Genomic DNA, 25,665 nt, shown 5'->3' with positions numbered 1-25,665 from the left:
TAGTCTTGCAATGGGATTGAATGAGGCAGATCATAGAAGGTATTTGTTCAATCTCTGGCACAAGCCAAGTGCTCAGTAAATTTCAGTAGTAGTTGTAGTTATTATTGCGAGCTCTATTTGTCATTTAGATTTCAGCATATACATCACTACCTAAGAGAGACCCTCTCTAGTCACACTGTAAAATACAGACCTTTTCAGGTAACTTTCCATCACGTTTTAGCATTTAGTACTATGTGCTGTTGTAATTAACTGTTAGTATAAATACCTCCCCAGTTAGTTTATTGAAGCCAGGCCTAATTAATTTTTCTATAAATCATGTGTGTGACCCATAGTAGGTATAATCACCTTTGTTCCATGTATTTGTTCCAAAAATGAAAAAAATCAGTTCCACTTCTCTTTTGGGTGGAATCACTTGGTTGCCTCTCATTAATAAAATTGATAGAATATCAGTAAAACTGTTAGAATAATGGCAAAAGTGCATCACAGTCAGTAGGGTTTTCTGTTTTTTGGAATTTTCCATACAAACAAGTACACAGTTCTGTTTACTGTTTTGTTTGCATTGAATTTAGCAAACTGAGCACATGCAAACTTGTTCAGAAAATAAATGTTTTCAAGGCATTATTATTAAAAGATTTTTTGGCTTAATGTCAAACTGACTTTAATCAAGGGGAAATTATATTTAACTTTATTTGAGCCACTTATCATGGCTATTGGAATTGAGACCTAAAAAATCTGCTGTTGGGGCTAGAAGAACTTTGTGAATGTTTTTAGTCTGTTCAATTATCAGTGGTTTAGTACAAGACAGACACTTAATGTTTATCCAGCTCACAGTGTCTTTCTTCCCTTCTTAGCCCTTTCTTATTTGGACACACGACCTTTTTATGTCACTTGTATTAATCCTAGGTATTTGGAAACAAAGGGTCAGCAGGGATAGCTTATGTGACACATAGTAAGTGCTTAATTTCTTAATTTGGCACTTTCTTACAAAGTTTATAAGTGGATTAATGTTAATGGCTGTAACATTCTCTTGTTTAAAAGCAATATTCTTTTGTTTTTTTAATTTAAATATTGTTCTCATATTAAAATATGTATTAATCAGGGCTGGGGATTTAGCTCAGTGGTTCTGCTGCCTGCCTCACAAGTGGAAGGACCTGAGTTCGATCCCCGGTACCAAAAAATATATATATATGTATTAATCATAATGTTTAGTATAATTTCTAATATATTAAAGACTGCCCATATTTTAGGAAAGTGAGACTTTAAGATTTTTTTCTTAATTGGAAAATATTCTTCATAAATTAAGTTTATTTAAAAATCTTTATTTACTGTAGTGGTTCATGACAGCTTGAGATTAGTGTTTCAATTTACAACATTATATCAGTTTAGCCAGAAATAATCTGTTTATGAACATTTTACTGGGAATCTTTCAAATTAACTTTTAAATATAGTATTATCTATACTGATGTCTCTGTCATTCATGCCCATTTTATTGTTACTGATTTTTATTTTATCGCAGTAAAATTTTCTGTGCTGTCAGAGAATGAAATGTTATATTCCTTCTAATGGTTTTCTAATAATCTGACATATTCTAAATAACTGACATTTCTTTAGTTGAGCAAAGCCCTAGATTTTTACTAAAATAATGCATTGTTTTTCTCAACAATGCCTTTTATTTTAGTGACAATGGAAAATATATGCATTTTCCCTTTTGGATAATAGCATAAAAGAGAGGTAATATTTCTATAAAAATTGTTGTTTACTAATGTGATTGTGAAATACACAGAAATACACTAATGTGATTGTGAAATATACAAAAATATTGATGTGATTGTGAAATACTCAGATTTTCTAGCATGATTGTTAGCAACATTTAATACTGATGGTTTCCATTTCAATAGCATTAGCGATTCATATTTGATGACCTGTTGCACATTCAGTTTTGACATCTTATTTAATTTATTTTTAATGTTTTGTGTGTTTTATTCCTAGACTTTAATGTGTGAACTGGAGAACAGGGAAAAACAACAACTACAGATGTTGGATAAACTCAAAGAAATTCAAAACCACTTTGACGCATGTGAGTCTGACCGTAAGCACGCTGACCTCCAGATCTCAGAGCTGACTCACCATGCAGAGGATGCTACCAAGCAGGCTGAGCAGTACCTTAGTGAGTTGCAGCAGTCAGAGGTCCTGAGAGAGGAGGCAGAAAAGAGGAGAGAAGACCTGAAAACAAAAGCTCAAGAGTCCATTAGGCAATGGAAGCTTAAGTATAAAAAATTAGAGCGAGCACTGGAGAAACAATCTGAAACTCTTGATCAACTGACAGAAAAGAATAATCAGGTATAAGAACCAAATTCCTAAGGAATGATTTTTACTGCATCTAGCTATTCATTCATCCATCCTTTCAACAAACTTGAGTACCATGCTATGCATTAAATCTATCAATATGTCCTTGAAAGAAGAGCCTTTTATGTTTGGGTATTTCAAGGTAAAAAGTTACTTAGTTTCTTATTTTTTTAAACTTTTTTTAATAGTTTAACATTCCAGAAGTTTACAGAGTTGACCCTTAAAATAGGTCTTCCCACTGCCCCAGTTTAGCTTTATATTCCTTAGTTGAATCAGTACCCCCGCTCCCCAAAAAGCATTAGTCACTATTGCGCTATATTTTACTGGCAGTAACTATGTGTAATTAAATGAGTGACATTAACAGTCTCACTGATTAGTTTTATCACATAACAAGTCTCTTCAAGACTTTGCTCTTGTGCCCTTTTAATAGCAACAAAAAAGCATATACTTATTTCACATCATCTTTTCTTCTGTATAATCAGTTAGTTTAAATGGATTTGCTGTTCTTATGTTGATTCTCCACCATATCTTTGAGAAGAATTAAACCTAGATGCTCATAAGATAAAAAGCAGGAAAGTTGATATTGATTTTTTGTCCTTGTTTAGTCTTGGTTTATCATTTGTGCTTTGTCATTTGTCACTTGCCAAGAACTCTTAAATTCCCGAAGAGTAATCGTTTGAATAAGTTGACTTTTAAAAGAAAACAAAATGTGAGATTTATATTTTACAAATGTAGGGTATTTATGTTATACATGTTTATGTATTTATGTTACATTTAGAAAATCAACTGATGGCACTTCAGGGCAACTGACGCTTTTTCAGATGAGGTGTCTCAGAGAAGATGCTTTATCTTTTACATATGAATTTCTCAGATGTATAGAACATGAAGGAAGTGAGCACTTTGTACTCAACTGTGGAGTGCTCTTCATTTTCACACATCTGACATAGGGAATGGCTGGCTGCCATGTAGTAAAGTGGTTTAAAGCTTTCAGACTTGAATCTTGCTGGACTTGATCCTAGAAAATATTCTATCTTGATTAATCCCTTGTCAGCCTGATCTGGCAACTAGTTTATTGACTCTGATGATAAGGGAAGTAACTAGCAAAAGAGTGGTTGATGAGAACGATTGAGAAGCCTTTGGGAATTTTACTTAATTAGAGGAAATTTAGAAGGGTGCGTGTCATCAGGCAATATCCCAAATCATGCAGCATGTTGCTGAGAGTTTTCTAGAGTGAGTTTTCAGAATATTAAAAATTGTTAAACAATCATTTCCCAGAATACTCCTGATATAATTATTTTTATCATTTAGCATTGCTAATGATAGGCAAAGAAGTAGTTTTAAAGTGATTGCCACAGTTAAGATGGTATCACAATTATCACAGCAGGCATTGTAATTTCTCCTTTAAAAGCCTTAAAAATTGATGCAGCATGTCGCAGTTAGAGCAATGGTTAATCAAGGAAGAAAGAGTAAGATTTGTTTCACTACAAATGGAGGTATCTGATAAATCTGTCATGTGGAAATACATGCTAAACAATTTTTTAAAAAATATCTTACATATAAGAAATATTTGATTTTTAATAAAATTATCAAGTCACTTTGAGACAAAAATAATATAGTCTACTCCCTTTTTGTTTTTAGCTAACTAGTTTCAAAAAGTGATTTCAGGGCATATGTGGAAATGTATACAGTATTAAAATAAAAATGGTACTAGTTTATAAATAGAACATCCTGCTGTTTAAAGAACATAGTATTAGTAATAGCCTTCCTGACCTGTGTTTATCTAGTCAAAGGAGATAATCTTTGTATTTGTAAAATGGCTCTGTGCCTATATCCATTTCTGTTTCTAACGTAATTTATTTCTGCGTTAATATTTGCCACTTAAAAAAATACATATAAAAGCTAAATGCTTTTATTCTCTTAAAGGTTGCTCTCATGTTTTTCTATTCTTACTGTATACATTTCTGGACTCTTGGTAAGGTGTTGCAAAACTACTTCATTACTGAAGGATATGTAGTATCAGATGAATAGCACATTATTGCAGAAAAAACAGGTCAGGGTTTATTTTTCCCGTAAAAGGCAATAACATATATATTTTCGTCAGGGAATTGTGATATACTTTTGGGATATTTAGATGTACACATACTGAGAGACTAAAACTGTATAGATACAAATAACCTACTTATCAGTTACAAATTTTTTAAAGTGCTGTATGAAATCACTGGTTTTTATATGTAGTGTGAAAATGAAAAAGGGAAAAATCTGAACTTTGACTCTGATCTTAGTATGTGCTTTTCTGGATGTTTCTAAGTTCTTTCATATTGGTTTTTTTAAGTGGACAATATTTTCGCAGGTTTTCTTTTCTGCTTTTTTTTCCTGCTGAATTGCCAAAATTACTGGCTTGCCCATATATTGAGCTTTGTGCTTAATAGTGTTTGACTTTAAGAATCTTAAATTGCCATCTTTTCCTTCTGTGTACTTCCCTCCTGCTGAGAAAGAAATAGTTATATGTAATATATGCTGTCTTATAAAATCTGAATTTTTAAAATAGTTTAAAGAGAAAAGGATCAAGGATAAGTGTATCACTTTTTAAAGAATATGTATGCCATCCTAGCATATGCAATTCAAAAAAGTCCAGAAAACTGGTGTTTTCTGCATTTTTTAACATGCAGAAATATAACTTTAAAAAATTCTTCCATTTACCTTTTAGTGAAATGAAAAAAACAGTGCATATTTTGTGGTCAAGCTTTTGAGGAGTTGTCTCTTGTTCTTCTGAATGCCATGTTTTTAGTCAGTATCATTCTTCTGTTTTTACAGGACCATTTTCAGGCTATCTTTCAAAGTGGTGGCAAACCTATGACATGTGTGCCAAAGCAGGCTGTTTGTATCATTGAAAACTCTAACAGGTTCACCATCACTGGTCTGTAATGTTTCCATTTGCTTCTTTTTTCTGAATATTCTGAATGAATATTCCTGGCTGGAATATTCTTTTCCCATTCTTGTTCCTCAGTGCTAGTTTTTTCCCCTCTCTCATTATGTCTCCAAGTTTTTCAGGGATTTTGGTAGCCTGTTTCATTACACATAATTCTTTCCATCATCTTTATTAATTTCAGTGTTTAAGTCAGTAACTAATTGGTTATGTATGTTTATTCTTTACAAATTTCCTCTTTTACAAGGCCCTACAAATCACTCTACATTCTCAACTAGTTAAGATTTTTCTTCATCTGTAAGATTAAGATTTTTCTTCATCTGTAATTGTTCTATGTTCAAATCTTCAGTTCCCAAATCTGTTTCATATCTTTCAAATACTTTATTTCCTTTTCCTTTTTTTGAGCATTAACACCTGATTTTGATCTTTCTCCGTTCCTCTGGTTGATCAGCCATTTTTTACATTCATTTTTTTTCCCCATCAGATTGGACTAATTGAAAGCTAGACTCACTACCACCTTCAGTTTCAAGATGTGTGAGTATCAGTAAGCATGTATGGAGATTGTCCTGTGCCAGTGTTGTACAGGAAATAATCCTGGCTCCATTGGCTGCCCACTTTTTCATGTGCAATGATTGGGTGGTGTAGGGACTGTGATGGTTAGTTCTTGGTCTTTGCTACTCAGTGTAATCGCTGACCTTTAGCAAACCTGGCAGAATGTGATAAATGCCCATTACTTTTCTGTTTTTCTTTTTCTTTTTTTTTTTTTTTTTTTAAGAATAGGAAAAATTTATTGAGAGAAAGAAAGCTTCTGTCTACGAGAGACAGAAAGGGGGCCGGAAAGTGGGTTGCCTGCCCACCCCACACTTCAAAGATGTTTTATACAAGCAGCCATGTAGTGAGGTGGGTACAAAGTGGGACAAAACTATAAGACCCAGTGGAATTTTACAAGGTGGGCATGAGGTGGGACAAAACCATGACCAACCAATAAGATTACAAGTATAGTCACCCAGGTAATATTGATTAAATGGGGATCAAATGGGGGAGCAAGTCACGTAGCACGCTTACAAGGATTTTCAGTAAGGGTGGGTCAGGGATATTTTCTGGAGAGGCTGGATTAAGACTTTGGCCTCCTACCCACATGATTGATACCTGTTTGGAATATTAATCACTGTTATTGATCCTACATGAGTGTGCTAATTTCTCTCCTTTTACAATGCTGGCCTTCTGTGAATGTGTCTTCACTCTCCTTCATGTTGGCACCTGTGGGCTGGCCCTGTCTAACTGTCTACAAGATATCTAATTAACTTTCTTATCTGCACTATTCCCCCCTCTGAAGAAGTACCCCTAACTGCTGTGAGGGGGCAAAGGGTGAAGATTGGTCTGGCTACGTCTGGCTAAAGAGGGTTGTAGTTGTGATCAGCAGTTAGAGTTACTCCTCAGAGGGTTTATCTAAAGGCCTTCGATGGGTGCCAGGCATTTTCATCTTGGTAGCTGTATAGCTTTGAGTCTGGAGGAGACAAAGCCAAAGAAATAGTTAAGAATACATGGGCAAAATTATAAGGGCAGCAGGATTGCTATGAATATAGCCAACAAGGGTTTCCACTGGGAGGAACTAGTAATAGCCTCCCACAAAGAGGATAAGGAGAAGGTCCAGGGGACTTCAGAATCCAACATAGAAGTCATATTGTATAGTTTAGCAGTTATGAGCTGTTTACAAGGTCGATCTGGTGGATCCCGGTAAAAGAAGTCTAGCACATTTGTCATTGGTTCCATTTGTATGACTGCTTGGAGTTTGGCAGCCTCTAGGCAAGAATAAACAAAACTTTTAAGAAATTAGAGCATAATCTAAGCATGAGCACACTAGAATGAAAGGGCAGGTTGGAAAGAAAGTCACACTTAGAAATTGAAATAGTGATTGTAACCTACTGACTCTTAGATTCTTTTATTGATAAGAGGTTATCTATAAGTCTGATACTTTGTCATAAGTTTCTCTAGTTTCAGCTGTAAGAAGAGACAATTTGAAGAAAAAATTTCACTAAGAAATATAAAACTCTAGCTGAGCTCTTATGATTTTACCATAGTTTTTTTCCTAATGATCCATAATCATGGTCAGCTACTGGTAGAGATAGAAACTGCCAGAAGGGGTCAGTGACTGGAGCCCCTTTTTACATCTAGCTTTATTACTGTGGAATTATTTTATACCTCTTTTGGTTATTCTTTTCGCTGGCTGTTTAAGACCAAATTAAAGTGAGGCTTGTCAATCAGTATGAATCTCTTGCTTTCTATCAAGGTCAGTTAAGTCTCCTCAGGTATTACTTTAGAACCATGCATAGAGCCTCTCAGCTCCTCTGTCAGTGTCAGCCTTCAGGATGGGTCATGGCCTTGCTTGACCCTGTTACTTTTAGTGAAAGTGTGGGAGATTTTTCCCTCTTGGTGACCCTCCTTTGGCACATGGTACATTTGTCCTCTGGTGCCCAGCAATCTCCCTGCTCAGGAGGTTGAGTGATTTACCAAAGATGTAGGATCCTGTAGAAAAGGTTCCTTCATGTCCTGGATTCTTTGTTGACCTTCAGGGGCCAGGGCCAAATGGCTGTCCTCATATCCCAGTTACCTTTCTAGTTTTGGTCTCCAAACTTTAGTTGCTGAACACCCAGAAGAGAAGATCAGTGAGATAAGTATTTCAGTAGGAGCAGTGAGCTTAACTATTATAATAGTTAAGAAATCAAGCATGTTTGAAGTGTAAAGCACAGTTAGAGGGCTGTTATTTTTTACCAACCATGGTTGTTTTAGTAGTTGAATCCCTGTAGAATGTTAATAGACAACAGTTATATATTACAGAGAAACTTAAGATCAAGAGCCACACATAGTATTTTAGCATGACAATCATGATAATTGTCTTTGTAACACTTACATGTCCTAGTATGAAATAGTCTTTCAATCAAACACCTCCATTGATCACAAGACATTAAATGACAAAGAAAACTCTTATTTGTTATCCTTTAGTAGGATGCCATCTAAAGAGAACATACGTATTGGCCTATAAATGTACCTTAGGAGTTCAAAATGTCTAGCCTCTAATTTTAGTGTGACATTGTTTCAACTGTTTGGTGACTGAGCATCCCTAAGTGTGGTGACACATATACATCACATAAGTTTTTAAGATAACTATTTGACTGCTTTTCTCATGCTTGCTTGACATGCACCTCTTATCACAAGTAGCTGGAGTGTAAGAGAAAGGCAGATACCTGAGTCATAAAAGATCATTACCATAAACAATATCTTAGAAGACCTGTACATCCAGAAGGCATGAATGATATTTAGTATACCATGAAATAACAATGAATATCAGTTACACGAAACCCCTTGTCATTTAATTTGTTTTGTATCAAGAACATTTTAAATAAAACCTTATTGTTTTTGCACAGAAAACAGCCCATTACGAGTGTATACCTATCACAATGATATGTTTAGTGATGTATTTCCCACAAGGCTATGGAAATTATTGGGATCCCCTTTGTGAACAAAGGCTAGAATAAATTTTTTCCAGGCAGCCACTCCTTTATTTACCAAGGGGAGTCCTGTCCTATAGTTTTCCTAAGCCTAAGAGTCTTTAATTATCTTAACAAATATTTAGATGACCTGTGAGAGCCAGATCATAACAATTAACACGTTATTCAAAAAGGAGTGAATATCTTCTACACCTGTGAAAGCAAAGGCCGTTTTAAGATGGGCCCTAAGCTGATGGTTTATCTGACTGGAATATCCAGCTATACAGGTTTCTCATTGTTGATTTCCTAAGCCTAAGAGTCTTTAATTATCTTAACAAATTTTTAGATGACCTGTGAGAGCCAGATCATAACAATTAACACATTATTTTGACCAATGAAAGATTCCAAGTTATACATAGACAACAATATGTACTGTTTTTGTAAAACCAGTTGACATTATTTGGATAATCTGGCAACCTGGGGGAAGCATGTCTTTAATTGCATTTATCTATAAGCTAACTTGAGTTACAGGCAAACATCTTAAAAAATCCAAAATGCCAAAAGAAAAAAGCTCAAACGTAACAGCTGTACATGTTGTAACAAATTGAACAGACAGACACACACACATAAGACAACTTGTTTGTAAACCAGAGTGCAGTCAGATGTATCTGGCCAAGTTGAATTATAATAACTTTTATAATTTTTAGGTTTATAACTATAAATAAGACTAGGCAGAACTTTGTAGATCAATTAACAGAGATCTCTTGTAATGAGAATCAAAAGGAGTAAAAATCTACACCTGTGAAAGCAAAGACCATTTTAAGATGGGCCCTAAGCTGATGGTTTATCTGACTGGAATACCCAGCTATACAGGCTTCTCATTGTTGATTTGATAACCATAGTTGTTCGATAGCCACATGTAATTGTTCCCTCTAAAGGGACAGACTATTAAAGGTAATTTTAACTATCTCCAGTGGGGTCTGCTCAGGCCAGATTTGCATGTAGAAGAGACTAGGTGACACTCTTTGGAGCTAAGTATGAATTTCAAACAGTGAGGGAAGAAGGCCTGCCAAGGCTGCAACCTGCTGTGCTGCAGATGTCTACCTATGACAGTTTTTCCCATTTTGGAAAGAAACAAAAGAAAAGGCATCCCTGTCTATCCCTCTTGTTCTGTGCCCAATCTAAGGTGCCCCTTAGGCTTTATCTCATCCAGTGCCAGTGGCAGCTGACAAGAGGTGCAAGGAAGTGGCCAGGGCCAGGTTAGCTGTTCTTAAACCATTCTCTAGTTTTGCCTGGGGGCTGAAGGACAGATAAATCTGAACTAAAACTTTTACATTTATCTTTTGAGAGTTTCAGGATTAAACCCAGACCAGTTTTCTATATGGCCCAGAGAAAAATGAAGGTCAGCTTTACTCTGGAAGGATTCCAGGGAGGGGAAACTCACCATTCTGGAAGCTTTGTCTTGAAATCCAGCAGCCACAGAAAAGGGAAGTACCTTGAATCAAACTGCATTATTTCTCAGGAATAAGGCAGTAGAGAAGGAACAGAAGAGTGCCTTTAAGTATGGTACAAGAACTAAATCTTAACCATCTCAGGTGTAGAAGGACAATTAAGATCAGCTTTTCCAGAGTGGATCTGCAGTCCTTAGGAAAACATATCTCCAGAGACAAAAGCTATGATTGACTCCCACTTCATTACCAAGCAGAAAAATGAAACCAATAAGCAAAGAACCCAAATGGCTGCTTTTTGCCTCTTGAAAGAGAATGAAAGTATTCTAACTATATTGTTTAGGGCTTACCCTTTTAATGAATTACTCTGAATCTATAATATCCAATTTATGACTGAAATATCCTATAGGCTGTTGAGCAGCTCCCTGGTATTGTAGAAACACTCCCAAAGCCATGTCTCACCTTTTATTAACATACAAACTGAAATGGTGTCGCATAGTTAGGCACTTAGAAGTGCTTCTTTGAACTGCTAGAGTGCAGTCTGGGAATGAGGTCCCCAGGTTTCTGTCTCTTGGGTTTTTCTATAAGCTAATAGAGGGATCACACAATCTCACTATATTCTGCTATCTGAAGGCCGCAAAAGCCTGCAATTTCCAGGAATCTCCTTAGCTGCTTTAGAGTCTTGGGTTGTGGAAAGGAAAGAATTGGTTAAATTCTTTCTTCCCCCAGTCTTTGGGTTCTCCTAGATATAATAAGGGCTAAATATTTTAACTCAAGGCTGCAAAGTTGTGCCTTAGATCTATAAGTATTATAACCCGTCTGTTAGAAAATTCAGCAGAGCAGGTGTCTTGGCTAGAAAGCTTTTCTGAGGGGGCACATAACAGCATACCATCTACATATTGCAAGACTGTGATGTGGGAGAAACTATGGTATTTCCTTTTATCAAATCGGGATGTAGGGATGTCTTATTTTTCCTGATAAATAGTTGACAATTTAAAATAATTGAAGGACTTATTTCTCATGTTCCTTAGACCTTCAAGAGTACACACTTGAAAATGTCTTCTATTTAATCTCCTATCTGATTGGCAGGCCAGTGGGGGTCTTGTATAGGAACTGCTTGTGTTCTAGTAGAAACCAGTTGTTCCCCTGGGTGCCTGTCTTTTTGAGCTTCCAAAATTAAAATATCTGTCTCTATATGTAGTAGCAGCTTTTAATACTACTTGTCTCTCATTAGAAATCAATGTTTAATTTAAGAGCAACATTACTTTTTTCTAATCTAGTCCATACATCTGAGTAAGTCCTCTAAAGACCTCAGTGTACATATCAGGGTTATCTGAATGAAAACTTTTATGTCTCATTTGATCTGCCCAAGATTACTGAGAGAAAAAGACACATGAACACAGGTAGTCCCATATTTGCCATTTACTTCCTGCAAGGGATATTGTCTTTGAGGGATCTGAACTTAGCTAAGGATGGATATAGCCTCATGGAGGTTTTAATTATGGCTGGCCTAGAAACTCCACCCTTGCACCTGGTGGTCAAGGCTTAAAGTTGTCTTGGAAACTTTGTTCTCAGGTTCTAAAGGGTGAGGAGGAGTAGCCTCAGATTTAGAGGTACTGAATGCCTTAAGGCTGAGGTGTCTTTCATTTTTCTGTGGCCCACATTTGCATTTGAACACAAGCAAGAGTTACTTCTTAATGGAAAGAAAATCTCAACATAAGATGATTTTGACCGTTTTCTTCTCTCTTTTACAGTATAATTCTATTTGTGAGATAACATCATAGTACTTTCCTCTGTGTACTTGGCTTTAGGAGGTAGGCACACCACGTGTGGGTGTAGAGAAATACTAAATTGCTCCTTAATATATTCTAAAGGAGTAAGAGCTTCAGATATGGAGTTCCTAATCTGAAACAAGACAAACAAATATAGCATCCCATAAGTTTCTGCTTGATTCCTGTGCTCCCTAGGGCATCCCCAGGTTTATACCACTCCATGGTCCGTAGCTACCCTCTGAAGAGAGAAACAGAAAATAAAACAGGACTGGACTGTCTACCCTTTACCAGCACATGATCTTATCTTCTTTAGGTAACTCATATCCTTACTCCAGTAGGTTCTCTTAAAGCACAAGTTACAATTGACTTCAGCCATAACCATCCTGTTTAGAGAGGGAAGTGTTGCTAGCAAACCAAGAGATTTAAACCACTGCTATCTAGTTCCTTGAAAGAGAGAGAGGGAAATAAGCCAACAGTCAAATTAGGGCACTTTTCCTGCAAAAGAGATGGACTCTAGAGGTGGTACTTCAGAGATTCTGCCCTGGGCCGTAGGGCAGGGAAAGCTCTGAGAAATTTCTGTTATCTATCCAGTCATTTAGGCAACTTTTATTAGCAAGACAAGGGTACTCCTTTAAGGTTCATTTTAAATTCACTAAGTATTTGAAACTCATAGGTCCTCCTAGTAGCCACAGTCTACATAGTAAAGGCACTCTTATGAACTTCCTATGCACTCATGAATGAAGAGAAAGGCTGGCTAAGATAGTCCCATATTCTAGTTAAGGAGTGAAAACACAAATGCAAGTTACTGATTGCTATTTTCCCTAGTGTAAGACAAAACAGTTGTTGCAAGTTGCCTTAGTCTGACTTTCTGGAAGGAGGAGTGATCTGACTGTAAGGGATTTTCAGATGAACTCCCAACAAGTTGGAGAAAAGTTTCAGTGGAGTTTTTAACTCACTAGCAGAGAGGAAAAAGTGCAAATAAAGCTCAAGCTGGTTAAACATCCCCCAAAATTACCATACAGCATTTTGTAAGTCCAAAGTCAGCGTTCCAAAGTCCATAACCTATCAGAAAAGGTATTTTTCTCCCCTACACGCATAAATGATGAAGACCATGCCTAGGTGGGAGAAAAGGTTCAGGTATTTTTACTCTATCAAAGATTTGTTTTGTACATTTGTCTAGAGGTCTTATTAATAGAGAAAGCAGTCCACACCTGTAGCTCAACTCTTAACAGAGGCTTAAGAAAGGGCTCTGATGGCATCGTTTCAGATCACTCTGATGATCACTGACAGAGTTCCCCTTTCACCTCACTGAGGAGTCCAGATAAGGACAAGATGTGGAGATTTTCTGTTGATTACCCAGATGGGCTGTCAGGAGCTAGTTTCTTCTGAGGTACCTTTGGGTATCTGGCAGAGGGTAGCCCTGGCCTTGACCCCTCAGTTGTCACCTCAGTTTCTGCTTGTTCCACGCAATCAGAAATCTGTCTCTGAAAGGAACCCAATTGCCTATCTGGTCAACATTCCACCCCCCATTGGTGTCAATGGGAGTGGGGATTCACCAGAGGGCAATTGTAGAAACCTGTCCTCTGCTTGGAGAGTGGCAGCTGCCCTAAGGGCAATTACTAGCTGGCAGAGTAACCACCGTTTGGCATTCCATAAGGGACAGATATAAGTCTGAACTGTCTTTATCTGAGCCAATTTTATAAGAGACCCATTTTACATTTTTAAGCAACTAAGTCCAAATGAAGCACATACAAAACAAGAATAAAATGTAATTTTAACAAAAGACAATGCATAAGAAAAATAAGAAATTTACAAACATTTAAAACACACAACTTAAAATTAAGACACTTTTGAAACAAAAGCTGAAACAAAGGCCAGAATTTATGAAACAAAAACCAGAATCTGTGAAACAAATAGCCAGATCCTATGAAATGAAAAGTAAGTCTATGAAGCAAAAAGACCAAGTTAAAACTTATGAAACAAAACTTTTACCTCCATCCAGTAATCTTGGTGGAAGACCTCCAAAATGATATAGGGGGAAGAGATGTACCTCCCAAACTACTAGATGTCCAGAACGTGAGTACATGTTCTCTGAAGTGGAAGAATGAATTCTAGGAACAGTGGAGGTTAAGAGTAGGAAAAATTGGGCCGGGGATTTAGCTCAGTAGTTCCGCCGCCTGCCTCACAAGTGCAAGGTCCCAAGTTCAATCCCCGGTACCAGAAAAAAAAAAAATAGGAAAAATTTATTGAGAGAAAGAAAGCTTCTTCTGTCTAAGAGAGACAGAGGGGGACCGGAAAGTGAGTTGCCCACCCATTACTTTTCTCTTGAGCACTTTCCCATTCTGTTCAGTCTTAATCTCATTTCTACCTTTGTTGGTCTTCAGAACTCCTAGTTGTATATTGAGGTGCTTCTAGTCAATGCTGATGTTATTTTATTAATAATAGCTTATTATATCATAACCTTTCTTAGATTTTATCTGTATGTCTCCCTATATTATTTTCTTTTTTTTTTTTTAACATTTTTTCATATATTTATTCGCTGTTTTTTTCCCCCCTATATTATTTTCTATGTTTGTTTGAAGTTTTCTGCTTTTTTAAAAGTGTGCCATTAAAATGCACATCATTGTTATTAGGTAATAATTGATTATTTCAACTTCTAGTAAATTATGATAGTTCTTTCCCCATTTCTTTCCTCAATTTTTTCTTACATTTAAATGATTACTTATAGTCATAAATTGATATGTATTGATAATAAAATGCAAAATACATGTTTCAGTATTGTACTATTTCAGTGTAATTATATATTTTCCACTTTTCTTCAAAAATGGAAAAAGGAGTATTATTTCATTAATTTTTCTTTTCCTTATGTACTAAACTTTATTTTGTTACCTGGCAGAATCTATGTTGAACTTTACAGTAAATTTATTTTTTTGCTTTATGTTCTTAACCCTTCAGATTCTAAAAGAAAAGGATGATTTGAAAAGTCAACTTTATACGGCATTGCAACAGATAGAGAATCTTCGAAAAGAATTGAGTGATGTCTTGACTAAGCGTGCTCTTCAAGAGGAAGAGCTTCACTCTAAGGAGAAGAAACTAAATGATATTAGGTCTCATCAAGCTGACCTTGAACAAGAAGTCAAGAATTCTCTAGATACCATCCATAGACTAGAGAGTGAATTGAAAAAGCAGAATATGGTTCAAAGCCAGATTAAATTTGAGAAAGCTCACCTGGAGGAAGAAATTGGAGAACTAAAGAAGAGCCAGGCTCAGGACAAATCTAAATTTCTTGAGATGCAAGAGTCTATCAAGGATTTAAGTGCCATTCGAGCAGATCTTGCTAATAAATTGGCCGAAGAAGAGAGAGCCAAGAAAATGGTGCTTAAGGATCTTTCTCACCTCACAGCCCAGGCAAAATCCAAGGATGAAGAAACAGCTACTGTCATCACGCAGCTAAAGCTGGAACGAGATGTTCACCAGAGGGAGCTGGAAGATCTCACATCATCTTTGCAGAGTGTGAAAATGAGACATGAACAAAATATTCAGGAGCTGATGAAGCACTTTAAGAAAGAAAAGAGTGAAGCAGAGAATCATATTAGGACACTGAAGGTACCTATGCTGAATTACCTTGATGATACCGAAGGAATTTTTCTGGTGGCTCATGAAGTTAATAAAGCATAAACTTTTAGAGATCATTTTGTATTCCCAAGCACTGAAGAGAAGATAAAGCCAACAATAAAGAGGTTTATTCATGCCTGTTCGACCAGGTTGAAATGAGTTATAGCAGCCACCTGGGAGCACCTATTTTACAGCATTGAAGCCCTTTAAAAGGAACATTTAGCTGTTTTGGGAGTTCAGGAAAGGTAGAGGTGGCAGTAAGTTCTGGACCTGAAATGTGCCCTCATTCAGTATTTACGACCTAAAATATAAAAGATAAAGACTTGTCAAGGCCATAGAGGCTGTAACCACAGTCCTTATTAGTATGGTAACTAAAGTGGATCAGCTTATAGGCTGTGTAAACCCAAAGTTTTGAGGTTTACCCCTTCTGTTACAAATCCAAGTTACCTGGGTAAATGCCTGATTGAGACCTTGCATTTGGGGAGGTATTTCTAAGGTGTAATGGCTTTAGTGTTATCCTCAAGCAGGGCAATCATTTCTTACCATGACAGATCTATCCTTCCCTGCTTAATTTTTTCTCCATCAAACTTATCATCATATAGTATAGATCCCATACTATTCATTTTTTAATCTCCCTTTATTAGAATGAAAACTCTATGGACACTGGAATTTGAGTCTAATTTCTTTACAACTATATCTCCAGTGCCTTAAATAGTTTCTGGAAACTTGTAAATATCTGTTAAGTAGTTGAGTGAATGGGTACATCTTTAAAAGTGAATTGTAGTTTGTTTTTCAAAAGACTTCGAAATGCAAAAAATACATTGCAAAATGAAATTATGTTGAAATAGCTGGTATTTATGGAATGTTATAGCTGGTTAATGGGTTCTTTTCAGGCTTTTTTAGTCTTCTGGAAATAGTCAGTTTGAATTTGGGGTCATTAACTTAGGTAAGCACATCAGAATGGAGGGTAAAAGACCTTTACTGAATCTCGGACACCGTCAGGTTTATGGTACATCATTATTGTATGCTACTAAGAAAAATAATACTGCCTTCTTATTATAAACTATGATGTGATATTAACTGTAAGATAACAACCCAGAGATGGTAGATTGTGAAAAATATACATTTTTACTGTTGTTTAAGTTTGGTATATTAGTTCTTCAGAGTTTCTGAGGACAGAAACAAAACTAGAATTAGGGTTATGAAGAACTGAGATCTCTCTCTCTCTTTGTCTCTTTCTCTCTCTCTTGTTGTTTGATTGGCTGTGATAATAATGCTATTATTAGCAAATATGTTTTCAACCTTTTATGTCAGTCCCTACTACAACTTTACCTGTTATTCACTGAATCTTCACATCACTTGTACAGATTGTAGAGCTTGAGGTAATCGAGGTATACAAAGTAGTAAAATAACTTGCCCAAAGTCTTAACTGCTGAAGAGTGGTAGATATAGAATTTGAACCCAGGTAGTCAGCTGCCTAAATTCTGAATTACTTTGATCTCCTGCAAAGAGTAGCACAGGAGCTACAAGGAGAACCGCGGACTGTCAGGGCCAGCAGTTGCATTTTAAACTACGTAAATTAACACTCAAGGAACTATCCTCACCTCATGCTGTTTTAATAATGTAATCCTACACTTTTATTTATTTATATTAAGTAAAAAGAATTGATAGCAGAAATCCTCATAGATTTAGTATACTGAATTACGTACAACAGGGTTTTAGGCGAGTAGCTCTACAAGCGTTATACTTTTGTGTCTTTCAGCTTCCTGATTACTTTTTCAATTTAGTAAGCTCTGATACACCAACTGTTTTTTTCCCATGCAAATTAGTTACATTTGCCCCTTCATCTAGAATTACCTTTCTCATACCTACCTACCTTTATTTATTTATTTATTTATTTATTTATTTATTGGTACTGGGGATTGAACTCGGGACCTTGTGCTTGCGAGGCAGGTGGTAGAACCACTGAGCTAAATCCCCGGCCCCTCATACCTACTTTTAAATTTAAGTTTAAAATATTTTACTGACATGCCATACCTCTTATTAATATTTTCAGGATGTTGGACTATCACTTTATTGTAACTTCAACAAAATCATTTTGTAGCCTCTTATTGGAACCAAAAAGTACAGGATGGAGTTGTGTAGTTTTGCCATTTGTCGGCTGAATGATCTTGGTCAAATGACTTCCCCTTTTCATGCCTTATCAACAGAGTGGGAAGAGTAGTGTTCTTGTATATTGCTGAGTTGTTGCAAACACAGCCTTTGCGAACCCTAAAATGAAATGTAAGAGTAATAAAAAGTACAAAAGTAAATAAGTTCTTAGTTAAATTAGGAATTGATATGCTGATCAATATTTAAAAGCAGGCTCTTTGGGGAAATAAACCCTGTGTTGTAGCATTTGCCAAACACATTGGTGTAAGTGTCCCCGTCTTGGCTGATTTCACACAAGGCAGCAGGAGACAGGGGTGAAGTTGGGAAGAGATGAGCACACTGGCTCCTGGCATCCCTGTCAGTTGGCTCCAGTACATCCCCGACCTTCTGGAGAAGCCTCTCATTTATCTGTGCTTTTTTCTTTGTTTTTGGGTACCGGGGATTGAACTTGGGGACTTTGCACTTGCGAGGTGCCACAGAACCACTGAGCTAAATCCTCGGCCCCATCTGGGCTTTTTTTTATAGGAGGTAAAGAAAAGTAAAAACATTTACTGAAGCTTAAACTTGTAATTGAGCAGTTATCCTGATGAGAGACTTTATTTTGTAAATTTATTTTTGAACTGCAAGTACAGGATTTCTCATAAAAAAATCAATTTCTTTGTTAATTCACAGTGGCATCAGATCTTAGGTAAGGCTTTTGTGAAGTAAAGAAAATACAGATTGTGTGTAAAACTCACTAAAGTTCCTCCTTTCAGGAAGTTGTTCCCAATGGTTCTGTTCTTACATACCTAATTAAACACATATAATAAACTTATAAAAAGAAAACAACCAGATACACTTTAGGCATTAAAACACATATTTTAAACAGATTATATGCAGTTTTTTTACAGAGTATTAGTAACTGGTAGGTGTGGACAGTTAGTATTGAAAATTTCAACTGTTTTGTTTTTAAAACACGTGTCTTTTGAGGGGCAGTGTGATGGAGTAGTTGAAAATACTTATAATTTCCAAGTTCAAATCTTGACTCTGCATTTACTCATTATGTACCCTTGGGCAAGTTATTATTACCTTCCCTGTGCTTCAGTTTCAAAAAGGAGGCAGTAAGACAATAATATAGCTTTCCTGGTTAAGTTGTTTTGAAGATGAAATGAAAAATTGTATGGAATGTCTTAGCAGTACCTGATATACAGTGTTTACATTGTTGATATTTCAAAGTTCTTTAAGTTCGCATACCTGGCAAGTCTTTATTGAATTCCATATACAGAGTAGATTATTCCTAATGTTTATTTTTTAAGCCTGATTTCAGTTATATCTAAATAAAGATGACTAAAAAGGTACTTTATTTCACACTACTGATGCTGAAACAGTTTCAGATTAAGTTTATAGTTTCTTAGCTGTTATAATTCATAATCTTTCTAGTGCCATAATAATTGTATCAATAATTACATTGTACAAAAGTACATAATTCTTTCTTAAAATCTAGGAGTTAGGAAGAACAGGAAAGTTAAGCTTCTTTTATAGATGAGGAAACTGATCAGTGAACAGTATCATCTCATAAAATTTCTCTTTTGGAACACTTGTCTAACACCTCTTTCCTGTTTCAGCAGTTGGTTTCTCTTCTTTTGATTGCCTAAATGCTCAGCCTCCACTTTGAAATACTTCTTCTCATTTATTGTTGTTAAATTGGCTGTTGATTCTATTTTATTGTTCATATCTATTATCTTCAGCCCCTAGCATAATGCTTGTCACTTGGTAAGTGCTTGATACATGCTGAGTGAATAAATACAAAGAGCATTTTTTGTTTTATTTTTATGTAAAAATTAAAATGCTTTGAGAGAACTACAATCTGGAAGTATTTTCACACTGATATAATGTGATTAGTTTGGTATAGTTTGGCTATAGCCAGTGGACTTTCTCTTTTCTTTATTTTAGGCAGAAAGCTTAGAAGATAAGAATATAGTGAAAATCCATCGTTGTCAGCTGGAGAAATTGAAGTCACAATGTGAAAGACTGACAGAGGAATTAACCCAGAATGAAAATGAGAACAAAAAAATGAAGCTAAAATATCAGTGTTTGAAAGACAAACTAGAAGAAAAGGTAATAATATGAATGAGTGCTAATTCATGTTAAAAAGACTTGTTTTGGGCTGGGGATGTAGCTCAGTGGTAGAGCACTTGCCTAGCAATCATGAGACATGAGTTCAGTTCCCAGTACTGCCAAAAAAAAAGTATTTTAATTTCTTTTTGAACACATTTTAGATATTCTGTATTAATAAATCATAGTTGTAATATGGTTGTCAGAAAAAATAGTTTATTACAATGCTGTGATTTTTATTTTTTAGCCAACCATTCACTTTCTAGTAGATTTGATTTTAAAGTTTTTACTATGTCTTAAAATTGAAATTTAGAGGGAAAGTAAAAAAGAAAGAATTGATGATTTATTGAGGACTTACTCTATGTCAGGAATTTATGCCAACTGATTGATATATTTTTACTCATTTAATTCTCACAACTATTTGTGTTAGTCTTTTTAAGCTGCTGTCACAAAATACTGTGGACTGGATGGGTGAAAAACAAGAAAAATTGGTTTCTTGTGATTCAAGAGGCTAGGAAGTCCAGATCTAAGCACTGGTAGAGTTGGTGTGGGGTGAGAGCACCTTTTCTTGTTTATCCACCACATCTTCCACTGTGTCTTCACACTGCAGGAGGACCAAGGGAGCTCTCTGGGTCCTCCTTTATCTGGGCACTATTCCCACTGATGAAGGCTTCCCCTCATGACCTAATCACCTCCCAAGAACCCCCCTCCAAATAGATCATACTGGAGATTAGGTTTCAATTCAGAAATTTGGGGAAGTCACAAATATTTAGTCTGTAGCTGTTAGGTTTCATTGCTCTATGAAGAAAACAAGGTTCAGAGTTAAAGTATTTAATGGTTATGTGTGTTGTGTGCTAATCCTCATAATAATTTTTGAAATTGATACTATTCTCATTTTTATAATTTTGGACAGTGAAAGTTAAGAAGGTTGTAACTTTGTACATCCCCACCTGCTCACTGCTTTCCTTTCAGTAGATACCTAAATTTATTTTGAGTGACTGCCACTTACTGCATTTTGGGAAGTATATCAAAGGTTTTTAGAAGTCACTACTTTTGAGCTTGTCTTGTGACACAAAGTCAACTAGTAATAGAAGACAGTATTTAAATTTTGCTTCTACTAACTTCTGAAAAGAATTTGCAATGGAATGTCACAGAGTTCTAATGTCCAAAAGATCATGAAAGTAGGATAATGGGAGAAGGTGTAGGCAGAGGTAAAATGAATGCTAAACTTGTTGAGGATTCCTAAAACCTATGAGGAAAGAACTGAGTGGGCTGTTGCTATAAATTTTTAAAAAGAAACTTTCTTAATGCTTTTTTTCACCTTTCCTCTATATGTCGTTTGTAAAGTTTTTTGTGTGTGTGTATTTATGTACTTATTAACTCTAGTAATTGTTAAACCAAGGAAATAAAGTATCTTGGAATTTATGATTAAATATGTTTAACATGCTAAATTTCAGCCGACAGTCTTGCCAACAACAGCTGTAATTTAGTTTTTATGTCATTCTTTGTTTTGATTGTATCTAATGTTTGTACAAATTTAAGGTTTCTGTTGCCAGGATGTAGTTGCTGTGGAGATGATGCTAAATTTTCCTACTTTTCTCTAATTAAAATATTAACTAGAAATTGTGCTAAAATGTTTTATATTTCCTTACCTGCCTTTAAGAAATAGTGTTGAAAAATTTGATTTATTGAAAAATCTAATAATTACCTTGATCTACTTAAGATAAATGTTTTTTCACTGATCCTATTTGTGATGTTCCAGATATACATGTGTCACCACACATTGCTATAAATGGAACATTCACCTTAGAACAGAATTTGAAGAGTTAATGATTTTATTACACTGCCTTGTCTTGAGCATCACTTATGTGGCTGACATCGTGTTAGATCCTGAGAATAGGGTGGGGATAAAAACCGGATCTGTAATTGACCCTTTCAGTCAGTAGAAAATGGTTGAGTATCCTTTATCAAAATGCTTAAAAGTAGAAGTGCTTCAGATATTGGAGTTTTTCAGATTTTGGAATATTTGCATATGCGTAATGAAATATTTTGGCAATGAGACCCAAGTCTAAACTCAAAATTCTTTTGTGTTGTATATATACCTTCTACACGTAGCCTGAAGGTAATTTTATACAGTATTTTTATTATGCCTGTTTTTTGTTGAAAACTGTTACATGAGGTCAGGTGTAGAGTTTGCAATTGTAACATCCTCTTGGTGCTAAAATTTTTTTGAATTTCGGATGTTTGGATTAGCAATTAGCAGTGTTCAACCTGTATTGAAATTTTGATGGTGGATGCCTGTGATGGTGAGCCTTTTAGAGCTTTCAATGATAACAGCCAGCCAGGTGCGGCATGTGTGCCATAGGTTGGCCACCACTGGTGTGTGCTGATGCAGACAAAAGATGATCTTTCTCCTTCAAAATAGTGTGTAATCTGCAAGACCCATTTATGTACAAAGTCCCTTATGAAAAGTAACTATTATCTACGCAGATGTCAATTTTGAATCCTTTTCTTTATGGCTTTAGTTATGTTACTTAAAACTCAAAGCCTCAGTTTTATCATCCTTAAAATATTGTAATGAAACTTTCTTTGTAGAATTAAATGTGAGAATATATATAAAATGCTATGTACAATATTTGGTATATAATATATCAGTTAATGGTAGCTGCCATTATTTTACTATAGTGGTGTTTATAAATATTTACTGATTAATGGTTCAAGCAAGAATTCAATCAATCAAACATCAAATACTGACAGACTGCCTTTGCTGCACTTAAATAATAGTAATAATAATAATAATAATAATATCATATGGCCCATCTGGTGAAAAAGCCCCAGAATTTTGCTTGAAAAGATTAGAGGGAGAATATGTTGAATCCTTTGAGACAGATGGTTAACAAAAGAAGCACTGTTGTGAAAGAACTGGCAGATTCTTCAATGATGATAGTGAAGGCATAAAGGTAACCAAGCCTAATAGTGGGCAGTTTTGTAGTTATGCTTGGTATTTAAGGATTTAAGGAGAGGAATCACATCTTGGTTATTTGCCCATCTCTAAGGTCAGGCACAGAACCTGACACAGAGTAGGTAACTTATAATTGATTATAGAGAAAGTGGTATGTGTATGTAGACACACACACACACAAACACACACACACACGCTAGACTAGGTAAAAGATAAACAAAACAAAAATGTGTTTTCATTGAAGGAAACCCAGTGACTATTAGCTTGCAGATTATGATATAAACAATGTAATAAACCTAATAAATGCAGCTTTATGGATTGAAGGGGACTTAAAATGTGGCTATGCTGTACTGAAAAGGGAAGCCTTTCTTATTTGCTTAAAAGTGATGTTCTTCCTTGTCCATCCTCAACATTAATACATGATGCTACTGAGGCTACTAATACATGCAGTTTTCAAAAAGTTTTGCTCTATATTTGTGTGCTTTGTTTAGTCTATGTTTCTTATCATGCTGTTATTACTTGATAAACTAAGAAATGTTAAAACTGCATAAAGATTCATCTAAACCATTGGCATTAGTGATAGCATTAATCGATGGTGGAAGATTGCTCTTAGTATATTGTGGAAAAGCTATCTTTGGCATATTTTCCTCATGTATTCAGTGGTGGGAAGTATTAATAAATGATATTTTTTCTAACATCTGATTTTGCTTCTCAAATATTTTTAAGTTTTCATGACAGACACAAGTATAATGCAGTCAATCTACAGAACTTTTACATACGCATTTAAGACTATTATGAAGATCTTAAAAAGCTCTCTGGAAATGTTATAGAGTGAAATTTCTCCTATTTATGTTATCATTAAAATTTATTATCCCTTTTGCTTAAATTTTAGTGGAAAATATTTTATTCCTTTTTCTGCTTTGGAAGGATCCTAGTGATATTAATCTTTTGATTCTCTTGGAATTTACCTTGAATCTCATAATACTGTTTATTCTGTCATAAACATCTTTATCGGTTTCAGTGGCATATGTGAATCAACAAGAGTAGTGGACAAATCAGTTTTTTCTTAACAAGCATTAATGTTTATATTGCAAAGGTTTTAAATGTTTAATTTATACAAATCTTTACCTGATCTAATTAAAAAATTATATTCAAACAGATAGGGTCTTATAAATGACACTGACTATCTTTATAGAGGTTTCAAGTACAGTAATTTTGTAGTAAATGTATTAAAAGATTGTTTTTAGTTTTGAATATATTTGCATAATATTTTATTTTATTTAATTATTTTGGTTTTTTGAGACAGGGTCCCACTAAGTAGTTCAGACTGGCCTTCGAATTCACTATATACCCCTGGGTGGTGTTGAACTCACAATGATCCTCCTGCCTCAGCCTCCTGAGTGCTGCTGGGATTATAGGCATGTGCCACCATGCCTGGTTTGCATAATATTTTAGAAATAGCTTGTGCCTAAAATTAGGAAAACTTATTTTTAGATTATTCTGTTCATACTACATGTATTCTTTTTTTCTTAGGTTTTATAAATATGACAGTACTATCAAATAATACATATAGTATTTTGTGCAGATATAAGAAATGAGAAAGTAGTGAATGAAGAAATAGTGATAGAAATATTCTGAGGTTATTTTCTTTAGTCCTACACTCATAATATTTTGTTTGCTAAGCATTATTTCAGAGTTTACAAGGTAGCACTAGACTATTGAAGCAAAAATGATATTGCCCAAAACATTTGACATCAGTGTAATTATAAAGCATAAAAGAACCTTAATCATGAACTCCCAGTATTTTACAGATGAGGTTCTGGCCCAAAGAATTAATTGACTTGCTCAAGAACTACAGCTGTCCTTTGGTGGAAATGGAAATAGGACTCAGGGTTGTGGATCTTACTATTTCTATTATGTCAGAATCAGTAGGACCCATTTCTGGGTAGTACATAGATTTTGTAGGTTTTCTGAGCTCCTCACTTATCTAACTTAGTACTTTCTTATTTCAATGGTTATATTTAGTTATCTTTAGGGGACCTTACATTCTGTTATTAGTTCTTTATGAAGATGAAAATAACTTTGATGAAACAAGTAGGAGATACCTTAACACCACCAACTGTGAGATATTTAAGGCTGTCACAGTACATAGGAACTGAATAGTTGAATAGATAAAGATTCATAGTGATACATTTTTATTCCTAACCCTGAAATGCTTTATATACATCATTTGAGTGAAACCATATAGCATATCTTAAACCTATTTTTATATTAAACAAAAACACTGGAAGAACTTTTTAAATATAAAATGTGGATCTTTAAGAAATGGTAATTATAATTCAAATTTGCAAGTATAAGCATGATGCCTACATTTTGAGATGGTGGACTCTCAAATTGAGAAAATATAGTGACTTGCCCAGAATTACATAGAAATATGGTAGAAACAATTCTTTATACTTTTTGCCTTTATTTATTGTCACCAAAATGATTCACTTTTCTGTCTTTGCATTAAACTCTTAGCATTGAATCTAAATTTAGGGTTATTATGTTCAACTAACTGCCATATACTCTTATTTTTGTCTAGTACATTTTGGAATAGAAATCAATGATTTTGTTAGAAGAATATAATTGAAATTTGCACTTTTCACAAAAAACGTGTCAGTAAGAAGAAAAAATGAATCAGAGTTTTAAAATTTTGTGTTTGGGAACTATTAAGAGATTGGATATTAAGTGCTTTCACTACAAAACTGATAACCACGTGAAGGAATACATTTGTTAATTATCTAGACTTAATCATTCTACAACATATATAATTCAAAACATCATGTTGTACACAACAAAACCTACATTGTTGTCTGTCAAT

General features: G+C 35.1%; 1 protein-coding gene across 14 annotated transcripts in view; it reads left to right on the top strand.

The window, feature by feature from the left end:
• The window catches only part of Cep128 (centrosomal protein 128), a 428,016-nt gene that overhangs the window by 135,448 nt on the left and 266,903 nt on the right, over positions 1–25,665 (top strand). For all 14 annotated transcript variants that reach the window (XM_021245525.2, XM_087195433.1, XM_087195432.1 and 11 more), the window contains 3 exons: positions 1,990–2,340; positions 14,936–15,586; positions 19,679–19,843. In XM_021245525.2, coding sequence (XP_021101184.2) covers positions 1,990–2,340; positions 14,936–15,586; positions 19,679–19,843 — 1,167 coding nt within the window. The remainder of the gene's footprint in view (positions 1–1,989; positions 2,341–14,935; positions 15,587–19,678; positions 19,844–25,665) is intronic.

Source organism: Heterocephalus glaber, unplaced genomic scaffold, assembly GCF_053883595.1.
Source record: "Heterocephalus glaber isolate CG9 unplaced genomic scaffold, H.glaber_assembly_v1.0 deba00001608, whole genome shotgun sequence".
Lineage (NCBI taxonomy): Eukaryota > Metazoa > Chordata > Mammalia > Rodentia > Bathyergidae > Heterocephalus > Heterocephalus glaber.
Note: the sequence above shows the minus strand (reverse complement) of the source record. Positions and strands in the feature narration are given on the sequence as shown.